The 21,741-nt window shown below is 37.6% G+C and overlaps 5 protein-coding genes across 5 annotated transcripts; 3 read left to right on the top strand and 2 right to left on the bottom strand.

Annotated features, from left to right (window-relative positions):
• Positions 1–7: 7 nt before the first annotated feature.
• Positions 8–7,947, bottom strand: UTP20 (Utp20p). The gene has a single exon (XM_020207655.1). The coding sequence runs from the start codon at positions 7,926–7,928 to the stop codon at positions 309–311; it is 7,620 nt and encodes a 2,539-aa protein (XP_020064162.1). The 5' UTR covers positions 7,929–7,947; the 3' UTR covers positions 8–308.
• A 90-nt stretch (positions 7,948–8,037) lies between these two features.
• CANTADRAFT_26114 (uncharacterized protein) lies at positions 8,038–9,580 on the top strand. The gene has a single exon (XM_020207654.1). The coding sequence runs from the start codon at positions 8,113–8,115 to the stop codon at positions 9,472–9,474; it is 1,362 nt and encodes a 453-aa protein (XP_020064161.1). The 5' UTR covers positions 8,038–8,112; the 3' UTR covers positions 9,475–9,580.
• Positions 9,581–10,217: 637 nt separating this feature from the next.
• CANTADRAFT_26113 (uncharacterized protein) lies at positions 10,218–11,115 on the top strand. Its single transcript, XM_020207653.1, has one exon. It carries the CDS (start codon positions 10,266–10,268, stop codon positions 11,061–11,063), a length of 798 nt encoding a protein of 265 aa, XP_020064160.1. The 5' UTR covers positions 10,218–10,265; the 3' UTR covers positions 11,064–11,115.
• Positions 11,116–11,238: 123 nt separating this feature from the next.
• Positions 11,239–15,758, top strand: CANTADRAFT_26112 (Elongator subunit). Its single transcript, XM_020207652.1, has one exon. It carries the CDS (start codon positions 11,267–11,269, stop codon positions 15,383–15,385), a length of 4,119 nt encoding a protein of 1,372 aa, XP_020064159.1. The 5' UTR covers positions 11,239–11,266; the 3' UTR covers positions 15,386–15,758.
• On the bottom strand, positions 15,512–16,102 carry RAD59 (Rad59p; the record flags this gene model as incomplete). Its single annotated transcript, XM_020209878.1, has 1 exon — positions 15,512–16,102. The coding sequence occupies one exon, from the start codon at positions 16,100–16,102 to the stop codon at positions 15,512–15,514; it is 591 nt and encodes a 196-aa protein (XP_020064158.1).
• Positions 16,103–21,741: the final 5,639 nt, after the last annotated feature.

Here is a 21,741-nt window from a genome sequence, read left to right as displayed (position 1 = left end):
GCCCGAGGAAGAATTAAGAAGTGAGGGGGTTAATGACAATGAAATGAATTCAGAATGGGATGACCAACAACTTGGTGATGAAAACACTTATACGGATACACCTCCTACGGAACAGTATCCGAGACTGGATGTTAGTTCTCAACAGAACCCTGGTAGTGCTTCTTCTGGTGTTTTACCAAGTGATGGAATAATAGAGACCACAACTGAAGAAAAGCCAAAATCTGTGGATCAGACTACTCATACAGTAGTATGATTGTTAGGATATACATTTATAGGACATTGTAGCTACTTAATATTATAAATACAATTTAATTGAATCTCTTCTTCTTCAGGCGGTAATAACCGTTTTCGTCCTTTTCATGTTTTCTCTTTTCTCTCGATCTTTCATGCTTTTTAAGTTTTCTTTTAGCAGCTACTTCAGGAGCATTGACTGCCAATTGAGCCCTCTTGGTTTTTCTCTCTTGTCGTCTAACATCCACTTTCAGTTTGGCCAGTGCATACACATTCGAGTATTCAGTAACTCCGAGCTTTTCCTCAATCATTTGCATACATTCTAATGTAAGATTGACCAACTCTTCTTCTTCCTTGCTGTTCTGGGCATTCAAATCCTTGAAATTGAACAAGGAAAGTAACAACTTCTCAGCAACTGCTGGAAGTCTTCGGGTACTAGTGACTTGCACTAACATTGCAGCTAACTTTATAGAGCTCTTTTTGCTCACGAATGAGTCTTTATAGTTATGTTCTTGTCTCATGATTGCACACGTTCTTGATATCAATTGGTCGTTTGCAAGTTCAGTTTTCACGATTTTTCCAGATTCCTGCGAAGGACCAGTTTCCCAAACAGTATCATTTGATTCCCATTTCATGGCAATTATAACAATGTTCTTGATATTTTGATTTCCCAATTCCTCAGTGATCGAAGGGGCACCAAGTTGTCTCAATAACCTATAGCAAATCGTCTGGACGTCGTAGTTAGCCATTTCAAAGTCTAAACTATCCAAATTGGATAATAGTAAGCCTATCAACCGACTGGAAATCAAACGGATCCATGCATGTGGGAATAACAAGGTCTCAATGATTCTTTTCCAAATATCTTCAAACGATTCCACAAACACCTTTTCTTTGAGACTTGAACATATGGTGGTGAATACGTTTAATGCTGAGTATAAAAGATCCCACTCTATTGACACCTCATTATCTTCAGAATATTTTGCTTCATTCAAAATAGATTGAACATTTGTTAAAGCATTCTTGTCTAACAGTTCATTAGAACCATATTCAAACTCTGTTATGTAAATCTTGTAAATATTGAATCCACAGCGTTTCAATTGAAGGTTTTGGGATCCGATCCATGCAAAGATATACTTTTCAAGTTTTTCAACTTCCTTGTCCTCTAAGCTCTTGAAAATACTAGCAATAAGGGATGTGGCCATCTCACGACATTTACTCGAATCATCTGCAGCAAGAACATTTGCCAAAGAAACAAAAAATGATGATGCCAATTTATTTAATAAATCGGATCCTGATTTTATGATCACAAGATGAATGAGTTCCATCACAGATTGTCTACCAGCCTCTGTAGGATATGCCAAGTTATTGACTAAAAACTTGAATTGCTTTTCCAATTTACCTCTTCCTTGATCATATTCCATCAAAAACTGATAGTACACACTTCTTGACATATCTCTGATTTCCTTGGCATGGTTTACTACCATGATCTTCGCAACTTTATCCATCACGTCGTATACTTCAGGGATCATAATATGCTGAGATACAACTGCTTTTAAGAAGTTGAAAGCAAGTCCTTGTCTGTTTGGTTCCTCGAGATCAGGCTGAATTCGGACCAAGATATATCTGACCGCTGTTTCAGTCAAGTTAATGTCTGGTTTGTGACGAATGGTTGTTGCTAAGAATTTAAGAGCGGCTTGACATATTTCAGAGTTCGTTGTAGGAGAGTCCTTGATTATATTTAATGATACCTTAGCACACTCCTCAAATACCGAGTTCTCGTTCTCCAGGAATGGTAATCTAATGAACGAGTTCAAGATTCTCAACGCTGAAACCACAACACCTTCGTTGTCTGATTTGAGTCCTTCCTCCAATAATGGTAAAAAGCCCGAAAGATTGGAAGCAGAGGCCAAATGCTCGTTTCTCGAAAGTGCTGTTCTAAGCAACTCGAAAGAAAACTTTTGCAAAGTATGGATGTGTACTGTATTGCTGACATGCGTTTTTTGAGGCTTGGAGGTTAATTTCACAAGGAAATGATCCTCACTTGGTTTAACGTTGTTATTCCCACGTTCTTCCTTCTGCTCAAAAGCCATTTTATTGATTTCGTAGCATAGTAATAAGATATCTTGTTTGGCAGCCTCCTCATTGTGATTAAGACCCAATGCATACCTTCTCAAGAGCTCGTCCAATTTATTCTGGGTCTTCAAGGAGATATGTTCCTTAAGGAGAAGTTTGATTGGTTCCAATAATAAACTAAAGTAGGATAGGTTGATATTTGAGGATATTATTTCACCTGTATCAAAACTCTTTTTGAATTTGACTTCTTTCATCTTGCTATGGTATCCTTCTGCATCCTTTTCTTGGCCAGCAGCACCAAAAGTATCTTCCATGACAATATCAATAATCAAGCTTAATGAGTCATTCAAATCGCCAAACTTGAGAGAATCCGAAATGGAGGCTAATAAGTGATGAACAGTGAAACTCAAAACATGAATCTGAGAGCCTCTGGATAATGCAGTCTTTAACTCCTGTAAAATAAACTTGAGATACAGGGGCCCCAAAATTCTCAAAATTTTGCACAAGGTTTTTCTTATAGCATCTCTTAACTCTTCAGATCTGGATCTCATGACCTGACATGTACTTGTCAAAATACTTGGTAACTCAGACTCAATTAAATGATTAGAGATACACATTATAAGGGAACACATTGCTTCGGATAAAGGTGCTCTAGCAACAATTGTATCATCATTTCTGACTACTAACACCTTCAACAAAGATGGAAATAAGTCCTTCAAAATATACAGGTCGATTTCAGACTGATCTGGCAAGTTGGAAATTAAATCTTCATCAAGGTTTTGATTCTTTGCTCTGACCGAAGACATAAATGCACTTGAAATAGCCACAATCATGTTCACATTTTTCTTGAGCAAGTCATTTGTTGACTTTTTCAAATTCATGATGTATCTTTTGAAAATTGCTTTAAAGTGATTCCAACTCACACACCGGACCAAGTAACCAATGGTTTCAAGAGTTTGAAGCCCGATACCCATGAACTTATCTTCTTTTGAAAGTGCATAATGTTCGATAATTGGCAAAATAAAATGAGAAATACTATTTTCATTCAAATTGTGTCTGGCTTCAATTAAATTCTTTACTGCACGTTGACGATTATGCAATTGAATATGATTAACATTCTTGAAAAAGTTCTTGTCGTCATCGTTGTCGTAAGTAAGAACTTTCATATCATTGAAGGACTCGAAGTACTGTGGCGCGCTGACACAATGCTCCAAAAGATCAATATATTCGGACTGTATGTCTTCATTTTCCTTTCTAAGTCCGATTTTAAGATACGGCAACACGATATCTTTAAATTGAGAAATATATGGTTCAGCCTCTGAAGGTTGCTTTACAGAAACGCAATCCACAAACCGTTTTAAAACGTAGACACCATTTGTCCTCATGATTAGCTCGTTCGCATCGTTGATAAAAAACAATCCGCAGTAAATGAGTGGAAGCCATTGTGTAGGGGTCAAATTTTCGTAAATTTCTTCGTTGATCTTCTTAAAAGCACTCAATCTTCTTTCGAAATCATATTCTTGCATTCGTTTTGGAGAGTACGAGTTCAAGTCTGCCAATAACTCGGAAACTTCCTGAACTTCTGGAAACTTCTTACCAATACTAAGAAACACGCTGACTAAGGTCTCTCTGACTCTCTTGTCAGAGTAAAGTCTGAATGATTTTGAACACACTTGGTAAAGTGACAAAATCTGTTCGAATGAGCAGTCATACGTGTCGACAATAGAAGACAAAGATAACAAAATATTTGCTTTGTCTGATGGGTCTATTTGGGACTGTGGCTTGTCAAGTGCCTTGGTCAATGATTCCAATAAGGAAGCCTTTGTGTCATCATCGTGGATATAATTTCCCTCAATCAAAAGAAGAAGAACTGTGATGACCAATGCACCAATTTCTTTGTCTGCAATGTGATCTATAATTGATGGTAAACTCTTCAAAAGCGAGTTTACTATTATTGCAAGCAATGTAAAGTAATTATCTTCTATCATATTTTTCTTACTGAGTGCCTTGATTGTGAACTCCAATGTAGATGAAACTACGGAGTCTTTTGCATTCGTCTGACTTGTCAAGGAAGCAATTGCTTCGATTGGTGCAAAGTTATCGAAGTACAAAAACTTCAAAGTATTTGGCAAATCGATCCAACCTAAAATGATTTTCATAAGGGATGAAGGTTGCTGCAAGTTTTCAATGGCAAAATTTTCCATTCTGGGCTTGACCAAATGCTCATAAATTGTAAAGATATGTTCATCCCAGTCAAAAGATTCACCCATGATCATGAAAAGATCATTTAAGCATCTCATACCAATTTGTCTTATACTTCTGGCAGTTTTATCCACAATGACAGCATCTTCCTCTTCGAATTGATCAGCTAATTCAATACGCTTTTGCGCTACAACCAACGAATATACCAATGGTTCAATTGTAGTGCTCAAAGCATTAGTAAAATGCAGTCCCAAAGTTTTGTAAACCTCACTCAACAAATTCACATAACCATTAATCTTTCTGATCTGAGTTTTCGAAAGGTCAACTTTTTCATTATCCTCCAAAAATTCCCTGTACTTCAAACTTTCTGATCCCAAGTTCAAAAAGTCGATGACTTCCTTCTCGGAAAAGTTTGGCAATATTGAGATTACAGCAAATTTCTTACCTGCTTTGCTATTACTTTTTGGAGTTCCTTGGGCACGCCCAAATAATATTCTTAGCACAAGTGGCATCAAATGTTCTAGATCGCTGTGCTCAATCTTTGAATCGGTACTTTTAGTGATAAAGTTCGAGATTTCGTCACGGAATATGGTGTCGTCCAACAAGTTTCTAAGGTTATCGCCGTATTTGTTGACAGATCCAATTCCCCAATTCAAAATGACATCGAGCGCTAATTTTTGAATTTGAAGTTGTCTATGACACAATAAGCGCAAAACATGCTCATATAATAACTTAGACTGGCTCACCTTCTTCAAATTTTTGAACTTAGTGAACAATGTGATGAAGTCAACCCTATCCTTTAATGTCCAAGAAGCGGTCAGAAGATGGCTATCCATTCCATCCTCGGAAGTTTCATCGTCATTCTGGTTCAAAATGATTGGTACAATCTTTTCAGAATTTCTTTCAGCAATAGAGGGGACGGCACTAAGTGCTTGAATGCATAGAGACCTCATTACCTTACTGTAAACATTATTACCTCTCCTTGTTTCAGCATACTCCATTATAGAGTATGAAATGTTTCTGTATTTCGAAATGACGTTGTTCTCCAAATTAATGAAATTCTCTCTCAATCTGACATCTTGTGGTTGCCAATCGATCAAACTACTCTCCACATGTGTTGATTCATCATTATACCAAGTAAAAAAGGCTTCATCTTGACTTTCGTAATTTAATTGAATGAATTTAAATGACAATTCCCAAACAAGCTTAGATGCCAAAATTTTACTAGTAATAAATGGCAATCCTTCGAATACAGCCAACCAACATGGCTGAAATTTGTTAGTAAGCATACCGAAGGCAAAATTAGTGACAAGGTGTTGTTCGAAGTCGGTAACGCTTTCCAGCTTCTTAAATTCAAGGGTCATGTTGCGAACTCTAAGAGAAATATCTCTACCAGAGCTTAAAGCTAGTGGAGTTTGTTCAATAATTCTAATCTGGGATAAGAATTGAGATTCTGGCTTCGATAATATTGCGTTGATAGTAAACAAAAGCTCAATCGTGCTTAGACGAGATTCATGACTTGGCAAGGATAAATTGTTGACAAGCTTATATACAATGTCATTGAAGTTTTCGTCTAAAATTTGCTGAACGTGAGGTGCTGCCTCCTTGAAAAGTCGATTAATTGAATCAATGAACAACGATGATTTTTGAAATGTGTCGAGACAACGAATAACACTTTCAACTAAGAATTTCAAGGACTCTGAATTAGTTTTTGAAATGTTAATCAAGGAATGAATGACAACAGAAGCCAAATCTTGAGCAAACCTTGAAGAAAAGGCAAAATCTTTGCTTGTTAATTGCTCTAAAAGTTGCCTTAAGTACTGTTCATCTAACTCTCCATTTGAAGACTCTCCGCTTTTCAACAATAATAACCTCCAGTATACCGCCACTAGATCGTTTGCGGTACTAATGTCCTGGTAATTGGTCTCCAATTGGCGCACAATTGAAATAGCAGTCTCAACTGGAACTTTTGGTTTAGGACTGATGCCGTAGAAATCTCTTTCCTCCATCCTCGAGAGGAAGAAAGCTATTTTTTGAAGTTGAACTTCAGAATGGGACTTCATTGATAAGAAATCACCAAGGTACTTGCCTATTCCGAAACTGACGATTTTACCCTTAGTTACATTGCAACATGACTCTATGAACAACAAGAATTGCTCACCGTTATTCAACTCCATCATAGATGTGAAGAACTGATTATGGCACTTGGTCAAGTTTTGAATGTCACAGTTTCTAAACAATACCACGAACAAGTACAGAAGAGACTCCATTAACTCAGTCTTAAAAATGATTGATTCTTCATTTATGTCTTCATTTTGCTTCTCAACGGTTCGAAGTCTGTCTGTCAAAATTGAGATTGTAGAAATGACTGATGACCAGTTAGCTTTTCTACCCGATTCAGCAAATGTCAAACTTGATATTATTTGGACTATTCCGGTAAATGACGAGGTATTCTCCGTGGTACTGATAGTTTCTTTCAAGAAATCAGTTACTAGCACGTAGAATTTGAGGCACGATTCTTCTGATCCATGGTGAATAACATTCAACAAGATGTCGGACACAATAGATATAAGTTTAGCACTCATGTCTCTATCCGAAACCTTAAGTGTATTTTCAATGATTTTGGACAAAATCAAAGAGGACTTCGAGTGGAATGTTCCTTTTGTATTTTTCATAGACTCAGAGTATAAAATTGATAGAGATTCGCAATACATGCTGTTTTCTCTGATAGTATCAATTTTCTCGTCAAACGAATACTTTATAATGGATGTCAATGCCTCGCCTTTCAGTTTTCTTATAAGAAATGATAATGCTTCTGCGCAGAATCTCGAGATATAGACCTTCTTTTGCAACTCCAACAAAGGTAACAACATCTGGAATGTTGGCATCAAATCAGCAACGAGATTCCTCGATAAGTACTTGAAAGTGAATGCCAAACAATTGAAAATCCACTCCAACACGTTCGATGAATTACGATTGTTTTGAGAATCATTTGGATTGATTTCTAATGCAAGTTCTGTTAACATTTTAAGAAATTTTGAGTAGTAGGGAAGGAAATCTGGACCCAAATCGTGGACAAATTGAGCAAGCATCTCCAATAATGGCTGGATTGAGTGTACATCATTTATCTCAATATGAGTACACAAGGCGTTGAATATGATATCTTTGTGATGCAAGATTTGGGGTAAGGATTGACAGTAGACTTCAATTTTGTCTAAGCACTCAATGAAGTTTCCACTAATATTGACTTCTTTCCAATGCTCTAAAGTGGCCAAGAGATGTGATGATTCCACATAATCATGGGCTCTTTTACTCAAATTTAAACTAGGTTCGATTTTTATCGCTTCGATCCTATCTCTGAATGAAGAATACGCATGCCTCCTTGAAGACTCTGTGGTCTTAGCCTTGTAAGGTTTTGACATATCGTAATGTGTAGAATCTTTGAGTTATCGTGAATAGTATTTTTTTTTGATGGCATCTCATCTGGGACCTGTCTTATGTAATCAGACTTAATTGTGTGTCACGTGACTAGTTCTTGGAAATACACTCTCAGTATCTGTTAATCACCTTCTATCGGCTATCTAATAGCAGACGAATGGAGTCATCATGAGTAATTCAAATTCGGAGAATACGCCTCTTTTGACTAGATCTATGTCAGATAATCCAATCCTACTACCTGAAGACTCAATTAAGCAAGGTAGCGATAGCACGAGCTCGTCAGTTCAGCCTCGTGGGAATGTTCTACCACCCCAAGCCAATCGAGCAATATCAAAGATAGCACAATCACCCAAAATTGGGCTACAAAGAACAAGTAGAACGTCTCAAAAGCTAAAGCTTTTGCCAGAGGACCCGCCAAATCTTGAAAACGATACAAACACCAATAATGCCAACGACGATGATGATGACGATGATGACGATTTCGCTTCGTCCAGAACTAGAGTATACTCTCAGGTTAAGCGGATCACAGATACATCTGCAAGAAAAGATGCTGAAACATTAGGAAAGCTGCACCGTGACTTGCTACCAAGAGTGACGGCGTACTGTACCTGTGGCTCTTACAAAATGAAAGATTTGTTGAGATGGTTAAAAGATCGAAAGAGGATCCACAATACCAGTCCTAAACTATTTGATGAATGTTTGTACACCCCTTTCATGTACAAAGATTGGAGAAGTGATAATAGCAACACTAGTAGTAACAATAATAAGAATGTTAGTATAGTGGATGAAGATGATCATAAGTTCATGAGGCTTGCAGACGAAGGAGGGGAAATTGACATTGGGAAGAAAAACGATTTGTTCATTTTTGAATATGGTGTTATTATAATGTGGGGTTACACGAGAAAGGAAGAAGCAGCATTCTTGGAAGATTTAGCAAAGTTTGAGAGTGAGAAGTTATCATCAGAAGACATACAAATCGAAGAGTTTAACTACTATATCACTAAGTCTTACCAACCAAGAATTTACAATGATTTCATAACGTTAAGAGATGATAACAACTACATGTTGAAGTTGTCAATCTCTCATGCTTTAGCTCAATCGGTGAAAATCTCTCTTTTCGAAGAGTTGGTAGATAACACAATCGAGGACACTCAAGATATCCCACAACAAATTGCACAAACGGGTAAGGTCCAAATGACGAGAGATGAAATTATGAAATCCATAGGGGAATTATTCATTTTGCGAATCAACATTAACTTGCATGGGTCTGTCTTGGACTCACCAGAACTCATGTGGGCAGAACCCCACCTAGAACCAATCTATCAAGCAACTAGAGGTTATTTGGAGATAAATCAGAGAGTCGAGCTATTAAATCAAAGACTAGAAGTGATCTCGGATTTGTTACAAATGTTGAAGGAACAGTTGGGGCATTCTCATGAAGAAAATTTGGAGTTTATTGTTGTGGTCTTGGTTGGGGTTGAGGTTTTAGTAAGTGTCATCAACATCATCATCGATATTTTGACATACTAGTTGATGGTTCTGGCATAACCCTTTTTAGTTCTCCACCTATAATGTTCAGCTAGCTTACTATAGCATTACTTGGTTTGCTAACTACTATGTATTCCCTAATAAACATATCTTATCTAAGTATGAAAGTAGTAACAATGTGACTACATCACAAGTAGTAGAACCCAAACAGTTTTTCCATCTTTTTACTATTTTTCAAAATAAACCGCACACGAAACAATAACTGAAAAAATAGGCAACAACTTACATTAATCGCATGTTTGGTGGTCCAGTCGTGTAATTCTAAGGTACTGATAGCCGAGGTTCAACTACCCAGATTTAGAAGTGAGGGCTACATAGCAATAGTCGAAGGCAGGGGTTTGCATCCGAGTAGACCCTTCAAAAATGCCAAACCTAATTATTGTAGAGGAGTGACGTAATACCGAACCCTGGTTCGAAACCACTTGCGGTCACCACATCGAAACAAAGTGGGATAAGCACAGCAGTGTAGTTAAGAGTCATGGATGGACTTCGGCGGAATTGATACCTGAAGTGATCTACAATATCCCGACTATGGGGAACGTCATCAATGCTACTACAGTCTGAACTAAGAGTGAGCAACCGAAATCTAGGCGCTCACACAATATGTCATATTGCATAATAGATCTTCCTGCATACGCCTTATTATTATTAACTAAAGTGCCTAGAATAGCTAAATAACCGAATTGAAGATCGTCCTTATATAGAAGGTATGATCCATGAAATGAATAAAACCTAGAACAGACTTTCGTTTCAAAATCAAGTCATTGCATTAAATGGAAAACTTAACTTCCAAAATTTTTTCCAAGTTCTCACTTGGAAGCAAAGCAACTCAATCAGATTCCAAGGTGGTTAAAGGTACCCCCGATGTTATCGCACAGTATGTCTACCAGGATATTTTGTTCTTGAAGAATGAAATCAAGAAGTATAATGAGTTGACGGGTATTTTTACCACCAACACGTTCTATTATAAAGTCTTCAAAATATTAGAAGCCGAGCATGTTCAAGAGTTGCATAAGTTGAAACAGAAGTTTGAATATGAGAGTAAGAATCCTTCATTTCAGCGGCAATTGTTAGAAATGTACAAAAGAAACTTACAGGATTATTCGAACTTGATGGAGATCATGAAGAATAATTACAATCATGGGATCTACGAGTCAAACATTGTCAATTACAGGTTGGGATCTCTGTTATCAGATGTATCTTCCACCAACGACATTTCGAGTAACAGAAATTCAGTCTTTTCGAGCAACGTGGATAGGACCTACCATGACGATTTGGTAGAGACAACACTTTCAAACAAAGAAATTGCTGACCAGATTACAACAGATGCACCGGATACGCTACTTGATCCCATTTCGTTCAACTTGTTTAGTGATCCAGTGATTACACCTAGTGGAATAACTTATGAAAAGTTACACTTGGTAGAGCATTTACAAAAAAAGGGAAAATTTGATCCATTGACTAGAGCTCCATTAACAGAAAGCCAGTTGTATCCAAATTTATTGGTCAAGGATGCGGTCGAGGATTATATCAGTTCAAAACAAGTATCTTTCGGCAGTCAGAGATTATAATATCCTCATTTTCCTTCGCATTATATAGAAATTCACGAACAGCATGCAAAACCTACTCATATAGTTTGTAGATGAAGTAAAGTATCGATTGTTCGCAGCGAGTCGATGTGCTAAATTGTGTGCAGGGATCAAATTTTTTGAGATGAGACTTGGATTTTACCTAACTAGAGAAGTGCTTCAAGGGTTTTCCTCCTCCATTAAAGATGAGAAACTTAACCATTCTAAATAGGGGGTACATCAGTACAATATCAAAGACCTACCCCGACTTGGAAATCATAGACTCCGTTTTCGATCCAGTTGCCGATAGTATAACCTATGTATTGTCTTCTGAGGAGTCTAGTCTCATTGAGGTGCAGCAATTCACCAAGACAGGACAAGAAAACATTTTGGCTAGCTTCAATATCTCATCTCCTATTAGTCCCACTGCCAGATTGTTGAGCTTCAACCACTTCGTGGACACTTGTCAGCTAGTATTCGTTTTAGAAAATGGTGATATCATATTGGCTACCTATGATTCCATGCAACCAGATTGTGACACCACCGTCGTGGAGATAGTCGGCTCAATTGATGTTGGATTGAATGCGTCCATGTGGTCTCCAGATGAGGAAACTTTGTCCATTTTGACTAAAGAGAATAAATTGATCTTGTTGTCCAGACTATTCGAGCCAATTTGTGAAAAGGAGTTGGACTCCAACGATATCAAGATTACTGATTCTAAGCATGTGTCTGTTGGTTGGGGTAAAAAGGAGACCCAATTTAAAGGTAGAGGCTTCAAGGCTATGGAAAGGGAAAAGGAGGCTACAAAAGATAATAAAACCTTGATATCATCAGCTCTTGAAAGGGAAAAGGATGCATTGAAGCATGCTGGATTAGACTTGAAAGAAGATGGACCTCTTAAGGATCCTACCGTTTCTGAAGTCGAAAGAGGTACACTTTCTTCGTTTGATCCAATGACCAACAGGATAAGCTGGAGAGGAGATGGGGAGTTTTTCGCGGTAACTACAATTGAGCCTGTTTTAGTCCAGGATACGGATGAATTGTTCGACAGAAGAGTCATAAGGGTTTTCAGTCGTAAGGGAGAGTTGGATAGCATCAATGAAGCTTGCGATGGGCTTGAACACAATTTATCATGGAAGCCTCAAGGGTCATTAATTGCTACAACTAAGAGGGGATTGGATGAAGATGGTGATTTAGCATTAGAATTGGCTTTCTTCGAGAGAAATGGTTTGAGACACGGCCAGTTCAATACCCGACTTGATCCAGATTCCGAAACCGTCAGCGATTTACAATGGTCCTCAGACAGCGAAATACTTTTGCTCCAAATGACAGATAGGATTCAATTATGGACAACTAAGAACTACCATTGGTATTTGAAGCAGGAAATTTATGTGGCTCCTCAAGAGCAAATCAATTTTGCCAAATTTCATCCAGAAAAGCCATTACACCTCATGATTGCGAAGGCAAATGGTCTTGAAATCATTGATTTGACATATAAGATAGTCAGTGGACCAACTTGCATAGGCCAAGATGTCGGTATGACGTTAGTCACCGATGGAAATACTATGAAGATTACGCCTCTTGCAATTGCAAATGTTCCACCTCCAATTAGTTTCAGAGAATTTGATGTTTCTGGCTCTATAAACGATTTGGCAGTTAGTAAGTCGAATGAAATTTATGCCATCAGCACAAGCAACAGCGAAATTCACTTGGCTTCTCTTAAACTTGACGAGATGAAAAAAGGGAAATCTCCGAAGTTACGCTCCACAATCAGTAGCGATTTACTTGTTTCGGAGGAAGGGGAGTTTTTGAAACAAATTGCTTTTGTTGAAAATCAATTTATTGCAGCCCTTGTGGATGGACATGTTAGTAGTAAGATAGTTCTTTTCAATATTGAGAATTTGGAGGAACCATTATTTGAAGATATTGTCGAAATTCCAACCAAGGTGATCATAATCAAAGCACAAGCAAATTTCGAGGCACTTGCGATTGAAGGCATAGATGGAACCATTTATCAGTTGGACCAGCAAAAAAATTTGCGGGAAGTTGGTAGGTTTCCTCAGTTATGTCGTGACTTTGAATTAGTCGTAACAGAAGCACTTGGCGATCATGCCACTTCTGCGGATGATTATTTTGAAAAGGTAACTCCTTTTGGTATCTCTTCAAATGGTAAGTTGTATGCCAATGATATCCAAATTGCAACCGCAGTGACATCAATTAAAACAACAGAGTCTCATTTGCTTTTCACAACAGCGCAATCTCAATTGTGCTTTGTTCACTTATCAACTACCACTGGTGATTTCCAAAATGCCGTTTTTCAATCAACATCAACCGAAAATGTCACAGATGAAAGAATCAGACAAATTGAAAGGGGTTCGATTTTGGTTAATGCAATGCCTTCCAACTATTCAGTGGTTTTAGAAGCTCCAAGAGGAAACTTGGAGACTATTTGTCCTAGAATAATGGTTCTTTCTGGAGTTAGAAAATTCATTAAGCTTAAAGAGTTCAAGAAAGCATTTTTAGCATGTCGTACCCACAGAATTGATCTTGACATATTGCATGATTATGACCCACAATTATTTTTCAACAATTTGGAAAATTTCGTCAACCAAATCAAGAATGTTGGTCATCTTGATTTATTCGTATCGTGTTTGCACGACGAAGATGTCACTTTAACCAAGTACAAGGAGACGTTGAACGAAAGTGCTGAGATCAGCGAAGTTTTTGAAAAATTACAACTCGAACAACTGAGTAAGCTTCAGGATAGTGCAACAGAACAGAACTCCGTAAAGAAGATCATCAAAAACAGAGAAGACAATAAGGTCTCATCAAAAATTAACAAAATTTGTGAAGGAATTTTATCAATATTATTGAAACCTGAATACTTTGAAACCTATTTACAGACAATAATTACCGCTTATGCTTGTCAAAAACCACCAAATTTGCAGGATGCATTGAAGCTTATTGGATCGTTTGATAACCAAGACCAAGTTGAACAAACAGTGACTCATTTGTGCTTTTTACAAGATGTGAACAAATTGTATAATGTGGCCTTGGGGTTGTATGATGTGAAGTTGACGTTGTCTATCGCACAGCAGTCTCAGAAAGATCCAAAAGAGTATTTACCCTTTTTGCAAAATCTTCATACTCAACCTGAGCTTAGAAGAAAATTCTCTATTGATGATCACTTGAAAAATAATGAAAAGGCACTTGGATGGTTGCACGAGTTGGGCTCTGCTAGCTATGAGGAATTTGATGATTATGTGGTGAACCATGAGCTTTACCAATGTGCTTTGAGTATCTACAGATATGATGATTCAAGATCTAACCAGATATACAAATTATATGGCTCTCACCTAGCTGATAAGCAACTCTACAGCGAGGCCGGTTTGGTATATGAATACCTCAACGATTTCCAAAATGCATTGAAGAATTATATCTCTGCTAAAAGATGGAGAGAAGCATTGAGTTTGTTGCAAAGGGCCGAGCTCCAAGATGGATTGAGAGATTCAGCTGAACAATTGAGCAGCTCATTAGTGGATGATCACAAGTACTCCGAAGCTGCAGAGATTGAGTTCAATTTCTTAGGTAACATAGAGGAGGCAGTTAAGTTGTATTGTAAGAGTTACCTGTTCGATAGTGCTATCTTACTAGCTTCCAAGGAAAAGAGACCAGAATTGATTGAATCAATTGTCGATGTTCAGCTTGGTGAAGGGTTTGGTACCATTGCTGAATTATTGGTTGATTGTAAAAGTCAAATGACTTCTCAATTAAGGAGATTGAGAGAACTCAGAGCCAAAAAACAAGAGGATCCGTATGCATTCTATGGAGTTCCAAATGATGACATGGATACTCCAGATAATGTCTCTGTTGCGGCCTCAGAAACTTCAACTACACCATCATTCTTTACGAGATACACTGGTAAGACTTCAGGTACAGCAAAAACCGGAGCATCTAGAAGAACCACCAAAAATCGTAAGAGAGAAGAGAGAAAGAAAGCAAAGGGAAGAAAGGGTACTATTTACGAGGAAGAATATCTTATCAAGTCTGTGGGGCGTCTTGTGGAAAGATTGGATCAAACCGAAAGCGATGCAATTAAATTGATTGAAGGATTAATTAGAAGAAGCATGAAGGAACAAGCTTACCAAATCCAAAAGTCTTGGGTTGATTTGATTGACTTCATAAAAGAAAATGTGGATGAGATTCATAATATGAGTGAGAAGGACAGAGAAAGGGTCGATGACAATGGCGAAGTTTACCTCATTCCTGAAATTCCAGCACCTAGTATTAGAGAATTTCCAAGGAAGAATATTTTAGATTATTAATCATGCTTACGTGCTAAGTTTTACGTATATCTTGTTCTATAGAAACTGTATATATAACATGAACTTGTTTCACAATTCCACACCTATTTACCGGCTGGCCATCACACAGTAGAATCAATATACAACCTACCTTTCTTGCTTCAACTGTTGTTCAAATTTCTTCATTTCGTAGTCGACTACTCTATAACTGAGTCCTATGACCGCATTTTTGGTTGCTTCAGTTATTGCCTGCTTTTTGCACTTGCTGTAACACATATACCGATGTGGCATGTTGATTGCCTCTCCGATTCCAAAATCCTCGCTATGTGCACCATCTTTCAAAACTACTCTTATGATTGCAGAGAACTTCGCTGAGTATCTACTGTTCTCTTCGTCAGCTTCTTCCAGTAGTTTAGTGTACTCGACAAGCTCAGTTGACCAACCATTGAAACCAAACACTTCATTTGCAAGGCCAAATATTAGCGAAGATCCAAAATTGCTTATCAGATCTCTTGATCCAAAAAACCCCTTCGAATTCGCTCTATGGTTCTGTATGGCCTCCAATTTAGATTGAAGTGTTGCAATCTTTCTTAAGGACCACTCAGGAATAAAATCTGGTTCTTCTTCCTGTTTCTCTTGTTCTTCAAATTGGGATAAGTCGGGAAAGAACTCAACAGTTGATGGGAGATTTGCTACCTCTTCGCTAACTTCATATTTTGAATCAAAATCGAATGGCATACTATTGAAATCATGTGCAAAAGATCTTCAATTGAGATTGGGTTCTAGTTGCGCGTATAGGCTATTTGGAAGGATTAACAGGCCTCGTAAGCATTTGTGATTTCATCAAGCGGATGGAATGTATCTAGTTTAAGATGATTGAGACTTGGGACGCGAATTTCTACTATCATATTTTTTCGAGTCGGTGCGAGAACCGTTTCAATAAATCGTGGTGTCAAAGGTCTTTTCACACTTGAAGCATCTTAATGTTTAGCAGTCTATGGATTATTTGAACAGTATATTATCCCTGCAAAACCAATCACAGCTGGTTGAGGAAGCAATTCCAACCCTTTGTAATCGACTCCAACATGCCAATCTAGCTTCAGATAGGAGATCAGCCGTTCTTGGCTTGAAGAGCTTCAGTCGTCAATTCAGAGAAAACGTTGTTGAACACGGTCTCAGGCCCTTGATCCTAACACTCAAGAAGGATGTTGACAACACTACCATCATAAAGGCCATTTTGGAGACTTTCTTGATCTTATTTATCCGAGGTGAATCGAATGAAGACTTAACGAGAGGCTGGATATCCCAACAATCCAGAATCCAAAATGGAAAGTACCCATCTCCTCTCTTGATGGAAGACTTCTCGCTAGACCAATTTTCCTTGTGGATTGCAGATGAGTTGACTCAAGACAAAGAGATCATAGAAACACTCTTGGAAATATTGCTGAATCACGAAGACTTCCATGTTCGGCTTTACACTTTACAATTATTGGAAGCACTTGTTTCATCCAGAACAACGAGAACAAAGGATTGTATTTTGGATATACCAACCTCCATTTCATCTTTAGTTTCTCTTTTGAATGATGCAAATGAACCAGTTAGGAATGAAGCTATTCTTTTATTGATGGCCGTGGTAAATAACAATTTCAACATTCAAAAGTTAGTGGCATTTGAAAACACCTTCGAGAAGTTGTTTGATATAATAGACGAGGAAGGTGGCATTAGAGGTTCTATTTTGGTACAAGACTGTTTAACTCTCATTACAAACTTGTTGCAATATAATGCTTCAAACCAGAAGTTTTTTTTGGAAACACAATGTGTACCTAGATTAGCGAAGTTGCTTGATGAGCCCATAGAGGAAAGATATGACGAGGACAGCCTAGATGAAAATGGGTTTCCATTATTGATTCCTCCCATAGTGTGGACAGAACAAAGAATATCCAATATGATGATAGGTTTGGAAATTTGCAGAATCTTTGTATACGAGAACGAGTTCATCCATGTGAACCAAGATAAGCTTTTTCAATCAGGGATTCTTTTCATCGTGTTGAAGTTGGTCTTTTCACCATTGACTGATAATTTTGTCAGATCAACAGCAATGCTTACTGCTGGTGATCTCATAGCCGGGAACCCAGAACTTCAACTTCTGTTCTCACAGATCGATGTTCCTTACATAGACCCTTCGATGCCAACCCAGATCCAACCATATGACAAGTCGATCCCGGTTCCGATTGTTTTGTTGAATTGGACACTTTTCATCAATTCAGTACATTCATTTGACATTAGAGCCAACGCTGCGTACTGCTTGCATGCGTATTTCAAAGATAACAAGGAGTCGAAGGCCGCATTCTTATCAGATCAAATCAAAGCCTACAACTCTCAAAATAACTACGAATCAGTCGACGATGGAGTTGCAGAGGAAAATCCTTCAAACCAGGAACATGTTAGCAATGGTGATTCTAACGGTTCAAGCTCTACAGGAAGGGAGCCACCATATGGAAATGTATTTTCTACATTGATGGATTATGACTCTTCTGTGAAGATTAACCCTTATAAAGTGTGGTTTGCTGCTCTCGTTTTAATGTACTTATTTGAAGATGCGGAGGAGAACAAAGATGTTGCAAGAAACGTCAAAACTGGAAATGAAGAACTTGGAGAGGAGGTGATGAACTCTATCCAGGCAATCTCTGGTCTCTTGATCACAACTTTAGAGGGAATGGACCCTAGAATTGCTATTGGATACATCATGCTCCTTACTTTTTGGTTATTCGAGGATTTCAATGCTGTTAATGATTTCTTAAGTGATTCATCAATTGCAAAGTCAATCTTGGCTTTCTTAACAAGTAACTCTTCCGAGCTGGCTGTTATCGTACACGGTATGGCAACAATTTTGTTGGGTGTGACTTATGAGTTTTCTTCAAAAGACTCACCCATGTCGAGGATCGAGTTGAATTCGTTGTTGGTGAAATCTTTAGGACGGGATAATTATGCCTTGAAGGTGAAGCAATTCAAGGATCGCGATAACTTCAAGAATTTTGATGAGGAACGGATTTTCAGAAACGGTGTTGACGAGACAGGATTGCCAGATGTTTACTTTGATTCCTTATATGTTAACTTGATCAAAGATAATTTTATTAGAATAAAAAAATCGTTGTTTCATGATCCCAATGCAGCTCCTTATGGTAAAGTCCTGTATGAACTTTTCGAAGAGCTTGATATCAAACTTGGAACTTTACAAAAGGAAATAGATGAACAAAGGGAAAGTGCAAACTCAAATGAGGGGAAGCTCAAGGAGGATTTGAAACTGATAAATAATTCATACGCCGAATTAGAGAAGAAATTAGAACTAACCACGTCTGAATTAGAAAAGTTGAAAGCTGATCATTCTTCTGCAGTCAAGCAACACGATGAAACGAGTAAAATTTTAACTACCACTGAGAAAGAAAAGAAGGATTTTCAAGTTTTATCAAAGAAATACCACACAGAGCTACAAGATGCTTTGAAAAAGACAACAACTTCCGATGAATCCTTGAAGTCTTTGACTGCCAAGTATGATGCCACAGAGCAAGCGAAGAAGAAACTAGAGGTTGGAATAAATAACATGACCCGTGATTTATTTCAATTGAAGAAACAGAAATCGGAGTCTGAGGCTCTCATCAAAAAATTGGAAAAAGAGATTAGTGTTCTAAAGGATCAATTATCATCAAGCAAGAAGTCATATGAAATGCTGATTAGTAAACTCACAAAAGTTAATGATGCATTTAAAGAGAAGGTTGAAACTTTAAATGCAGAACTAGAAACTATGAGTAGAGATAATTCAAACAGCCTCAAAGGCTTGAACGAAAAGATCCAGGAAACTGAAGAAAGCAATTCACATTTGATGGATAAATTGAGATCAGCTGCAAACGCATTCCAAGAAATGAAATCATCCAAACTGGAGATTGAAACCAGAGTCAGAGAAATGGAAAAGGAGCTCGTTGACAAGAACAGCTTGTCTGAGGAACTCAAAAGTATACGCGCTAAGATGTCTAATTTGGAGGAAGAGAAAGTGCAAGTGGAAAAGGAGTTTAGCTCCTTTAAACAAGAACATCAAAAGGAGTTGCAGATATTACAAAGTCTGGTGAGTGAGCTTGAAGCTAAGAACACTGAATTGACAGTACTAAATGAGAAGCTCAAAGAAGATATGGAGGAGCTCAAGAAGAATCTAGAAAACGAAAAGTCCAATTCTGCTTCTTTGAAAATCGAGCACGAGTCCCAGCTTGAAAAGTACCGAATCGAGCAAAGTAACACCTCGAGCCAGTTAGAACAGTCTAAAAAGTCTCATGAACTATTGCAATCTCAGCATCAAGTTGTTTCGGATAAATTCGATAACCTAACTAAAACTCACGATACAATAAAAAGTGAACTAGAAGAGAAACTCTCCAAGGCCACTTCAGAACATAAATCATTGATAGGAAAGAGTAAAGAAGAGATTGACACTTTGAAGGAATCGAATCGTGAGATCGAGGCCAAGCTTCAGGAAGTGCAACAAAACTTAAAAAAAGCTGAAGAGGAGTCCAAACAGAATCAATCAAAATTGGCAACAACAGAGTTGAAATTGAGCGACTCTCAATCTAGCTTGGATGCTTTGGATGAACAATTAAAGAAGGCTATTATCCAGTCCACCAAACTCAAAGAAGATATGTCTAAATTGAATGAATCGAAGTCATTATTAGAGAGCAAATTGGCGAATATTCAGGGCGAATTGGAAACCGAGAAGAAGAAAAATGAAACGATGCAAGAGTCGGAGACTGATTTGAAATCCATAGTGGACGAAAAAGACATAAAGATTGAAAAAGTGAATAAGCAGGTTCAAAGTTTGGAGGAAAGCTTAAGGAAATCCGAGGAAAAGGAGAAAAAAGCTCATCAAGAAGAGGAATCTTTGAAGCAAAAGTTGAAAGAACTTCAGGAAAATATTGATAAAAAGTCTCTTGAGCAAGAGCAATTAGAGAGCAAATATTCTTCGGATCAAAGTACCTTGAAACTGGAATTAGTTGCAATCGAAAATAACTTGAAAGAGAAATCTTCCAAAGTATCGGATTTGGAAGACTTGGCGAAGGATTTGAAGATACAATTAAGCGAGGAGTCTGATAAATATAGCTCTCTCGAAGCAGAGAAAAGCACTTTGAAATCAGAATTGGATACTTTGAATGATCAAATCACTCAGATCAAGAAAGATTTATCCAATGCTGAAATTGAGAATGCTGAATCGAAGAATCAACAATCAAAGTCCGAAAAAACTCTTCTTAGCTACCAAAATAAGATTAAAAAGGTCGAAGATGAACTCACCAATCAAGTTAAAGAGAAGGATAATCAAATATCAAGTCTTGAAGATGCGTTGAAAGATAAAATTAGCGAACTTGAGAAGGAAAGACAAATGTTAAGTGAGAACTCAGAGACTGTGATCAAGGAGTATGGTGATAAAATCAAAGTATTGGAATTAAAGGTTTCTTCCCAGGCTTCAGAGCATAATCAGAAACTTGATAATCTCAAAGTAACAAAGAATGAATTGCAGAAGAAGTATGAATTGGTTCAAGAGGAGATCGAATCAGTTAAGGCAGATCTTGAAGAGAAAAACAAGATTGCAAAAAAGCTGGGACAAGAATTCGATCAGGAAAGAACTAAATTGACTTCAGCTCACGAATCCGAGGTTAACGAACTCCAGAAAAAGATCCAAAAACAAAAAGACGAATTAAATGCTAATTCCAAAAAGACCCTTGAGTTACAAGAAGATTTAAAATCAGCGGACAAGAAGCAAATCGAACAGGCCAAGGACTTTGATCTTTTTAAAGAAAAGCACGATAAAGTATTGTCAGAAATCAGTTCTCTCAATGCCTCAAATTTAACGCTCGAGGCAGCAAAGTCAGAACTCGAAAAGAAGCTTTCAGAAGTTGGTGAAACGAGTAAAACACAGATGGAAGAATACAAGGTTAAGCTTGCCGAATTTGAAATTAAAACAAGTGAACTTGAAAGCACTACAAAAACTCTTAACGAAAAGTTGAAGGTTATGACTGGATCGAAGTCTGAAATCTCCGAAGAGTTGAATAAGGCAGAGAAGAATTTGATAGAAAAGGAGAAAGAATTTGCTTCTGAAAAACAGAAGTTTATTGAGGAACGAAACTCCTTGGAAGCAGAGCAAGTGACTATATCAAAAATGGTTGAAGATCAACAAAAGCAGATCAGTGATCTTGAACAACAATTGCAAAGAAACCAACGGTTACTTGAAGAAATAGAATCCCTTAAGTCAGATAATTCGAAGAAGAACAAAGAGTTGGAGGAATTAAGAGCTTTAAAATCAAAGTCGATAGAAAATGATGAAACATTAAAGAAGCTCGAGA

The sequence above is a fragment of the Suhomyces tanzawaensis genome (assembly GCF_001661415.1).
Source record: "Suhomyces tanzawaensis NRRL Y-17324 unplaced genomic scaffold CANTAscaffold_4, whole genome shotgun sequence".
Classification (NCBI taxonomy): Eukaryota; Fungi; Ascomycota; class Pichiomycetes; order Serinales; family Debaryomycetaceae; genus Suhomyces; species Suhomyces tanzawaensis.
The sequence above is the reverse complement of the archived record's forward strand: the minus strand, read 5'-3'. Positions and strand labels throughout refer to the sequence as shown.

What these genes read in the sequence shown, in the direction of transcription:
- UTP20 (XM_020207655.1), bottom strand. Translation starts at nt 7,928, where the DNA reads ATGTCAAAACCTTACAAGGCTAAGACCACAGAGTCTTCAAGGAGGCAT.
- CANTADRAFT_26114 (XM_020207654.1), top strand. Translation starts at nt 8,113, where the DNA reads ATGAGTAATTCAAATTCGGAGAATACGCCTCTTTTGACTAGATCTATG.
- CANTADRAFT_26113 (XM_020207653.1), top strand. Translation starts at nt 10,266, where the DNA reads ATGGAAAACTTAACTTCCAAAATTTTTTCCAAGTTCTCACTTGGAAGC.
- CANTADRAFT_26112 (XM_020207652.1), top strand. Translation starts at nt 11,267, where the DNA reads ATGAGAAACTTAACCATTCTAAATAGGGGGTACATCAGTACAATATCA.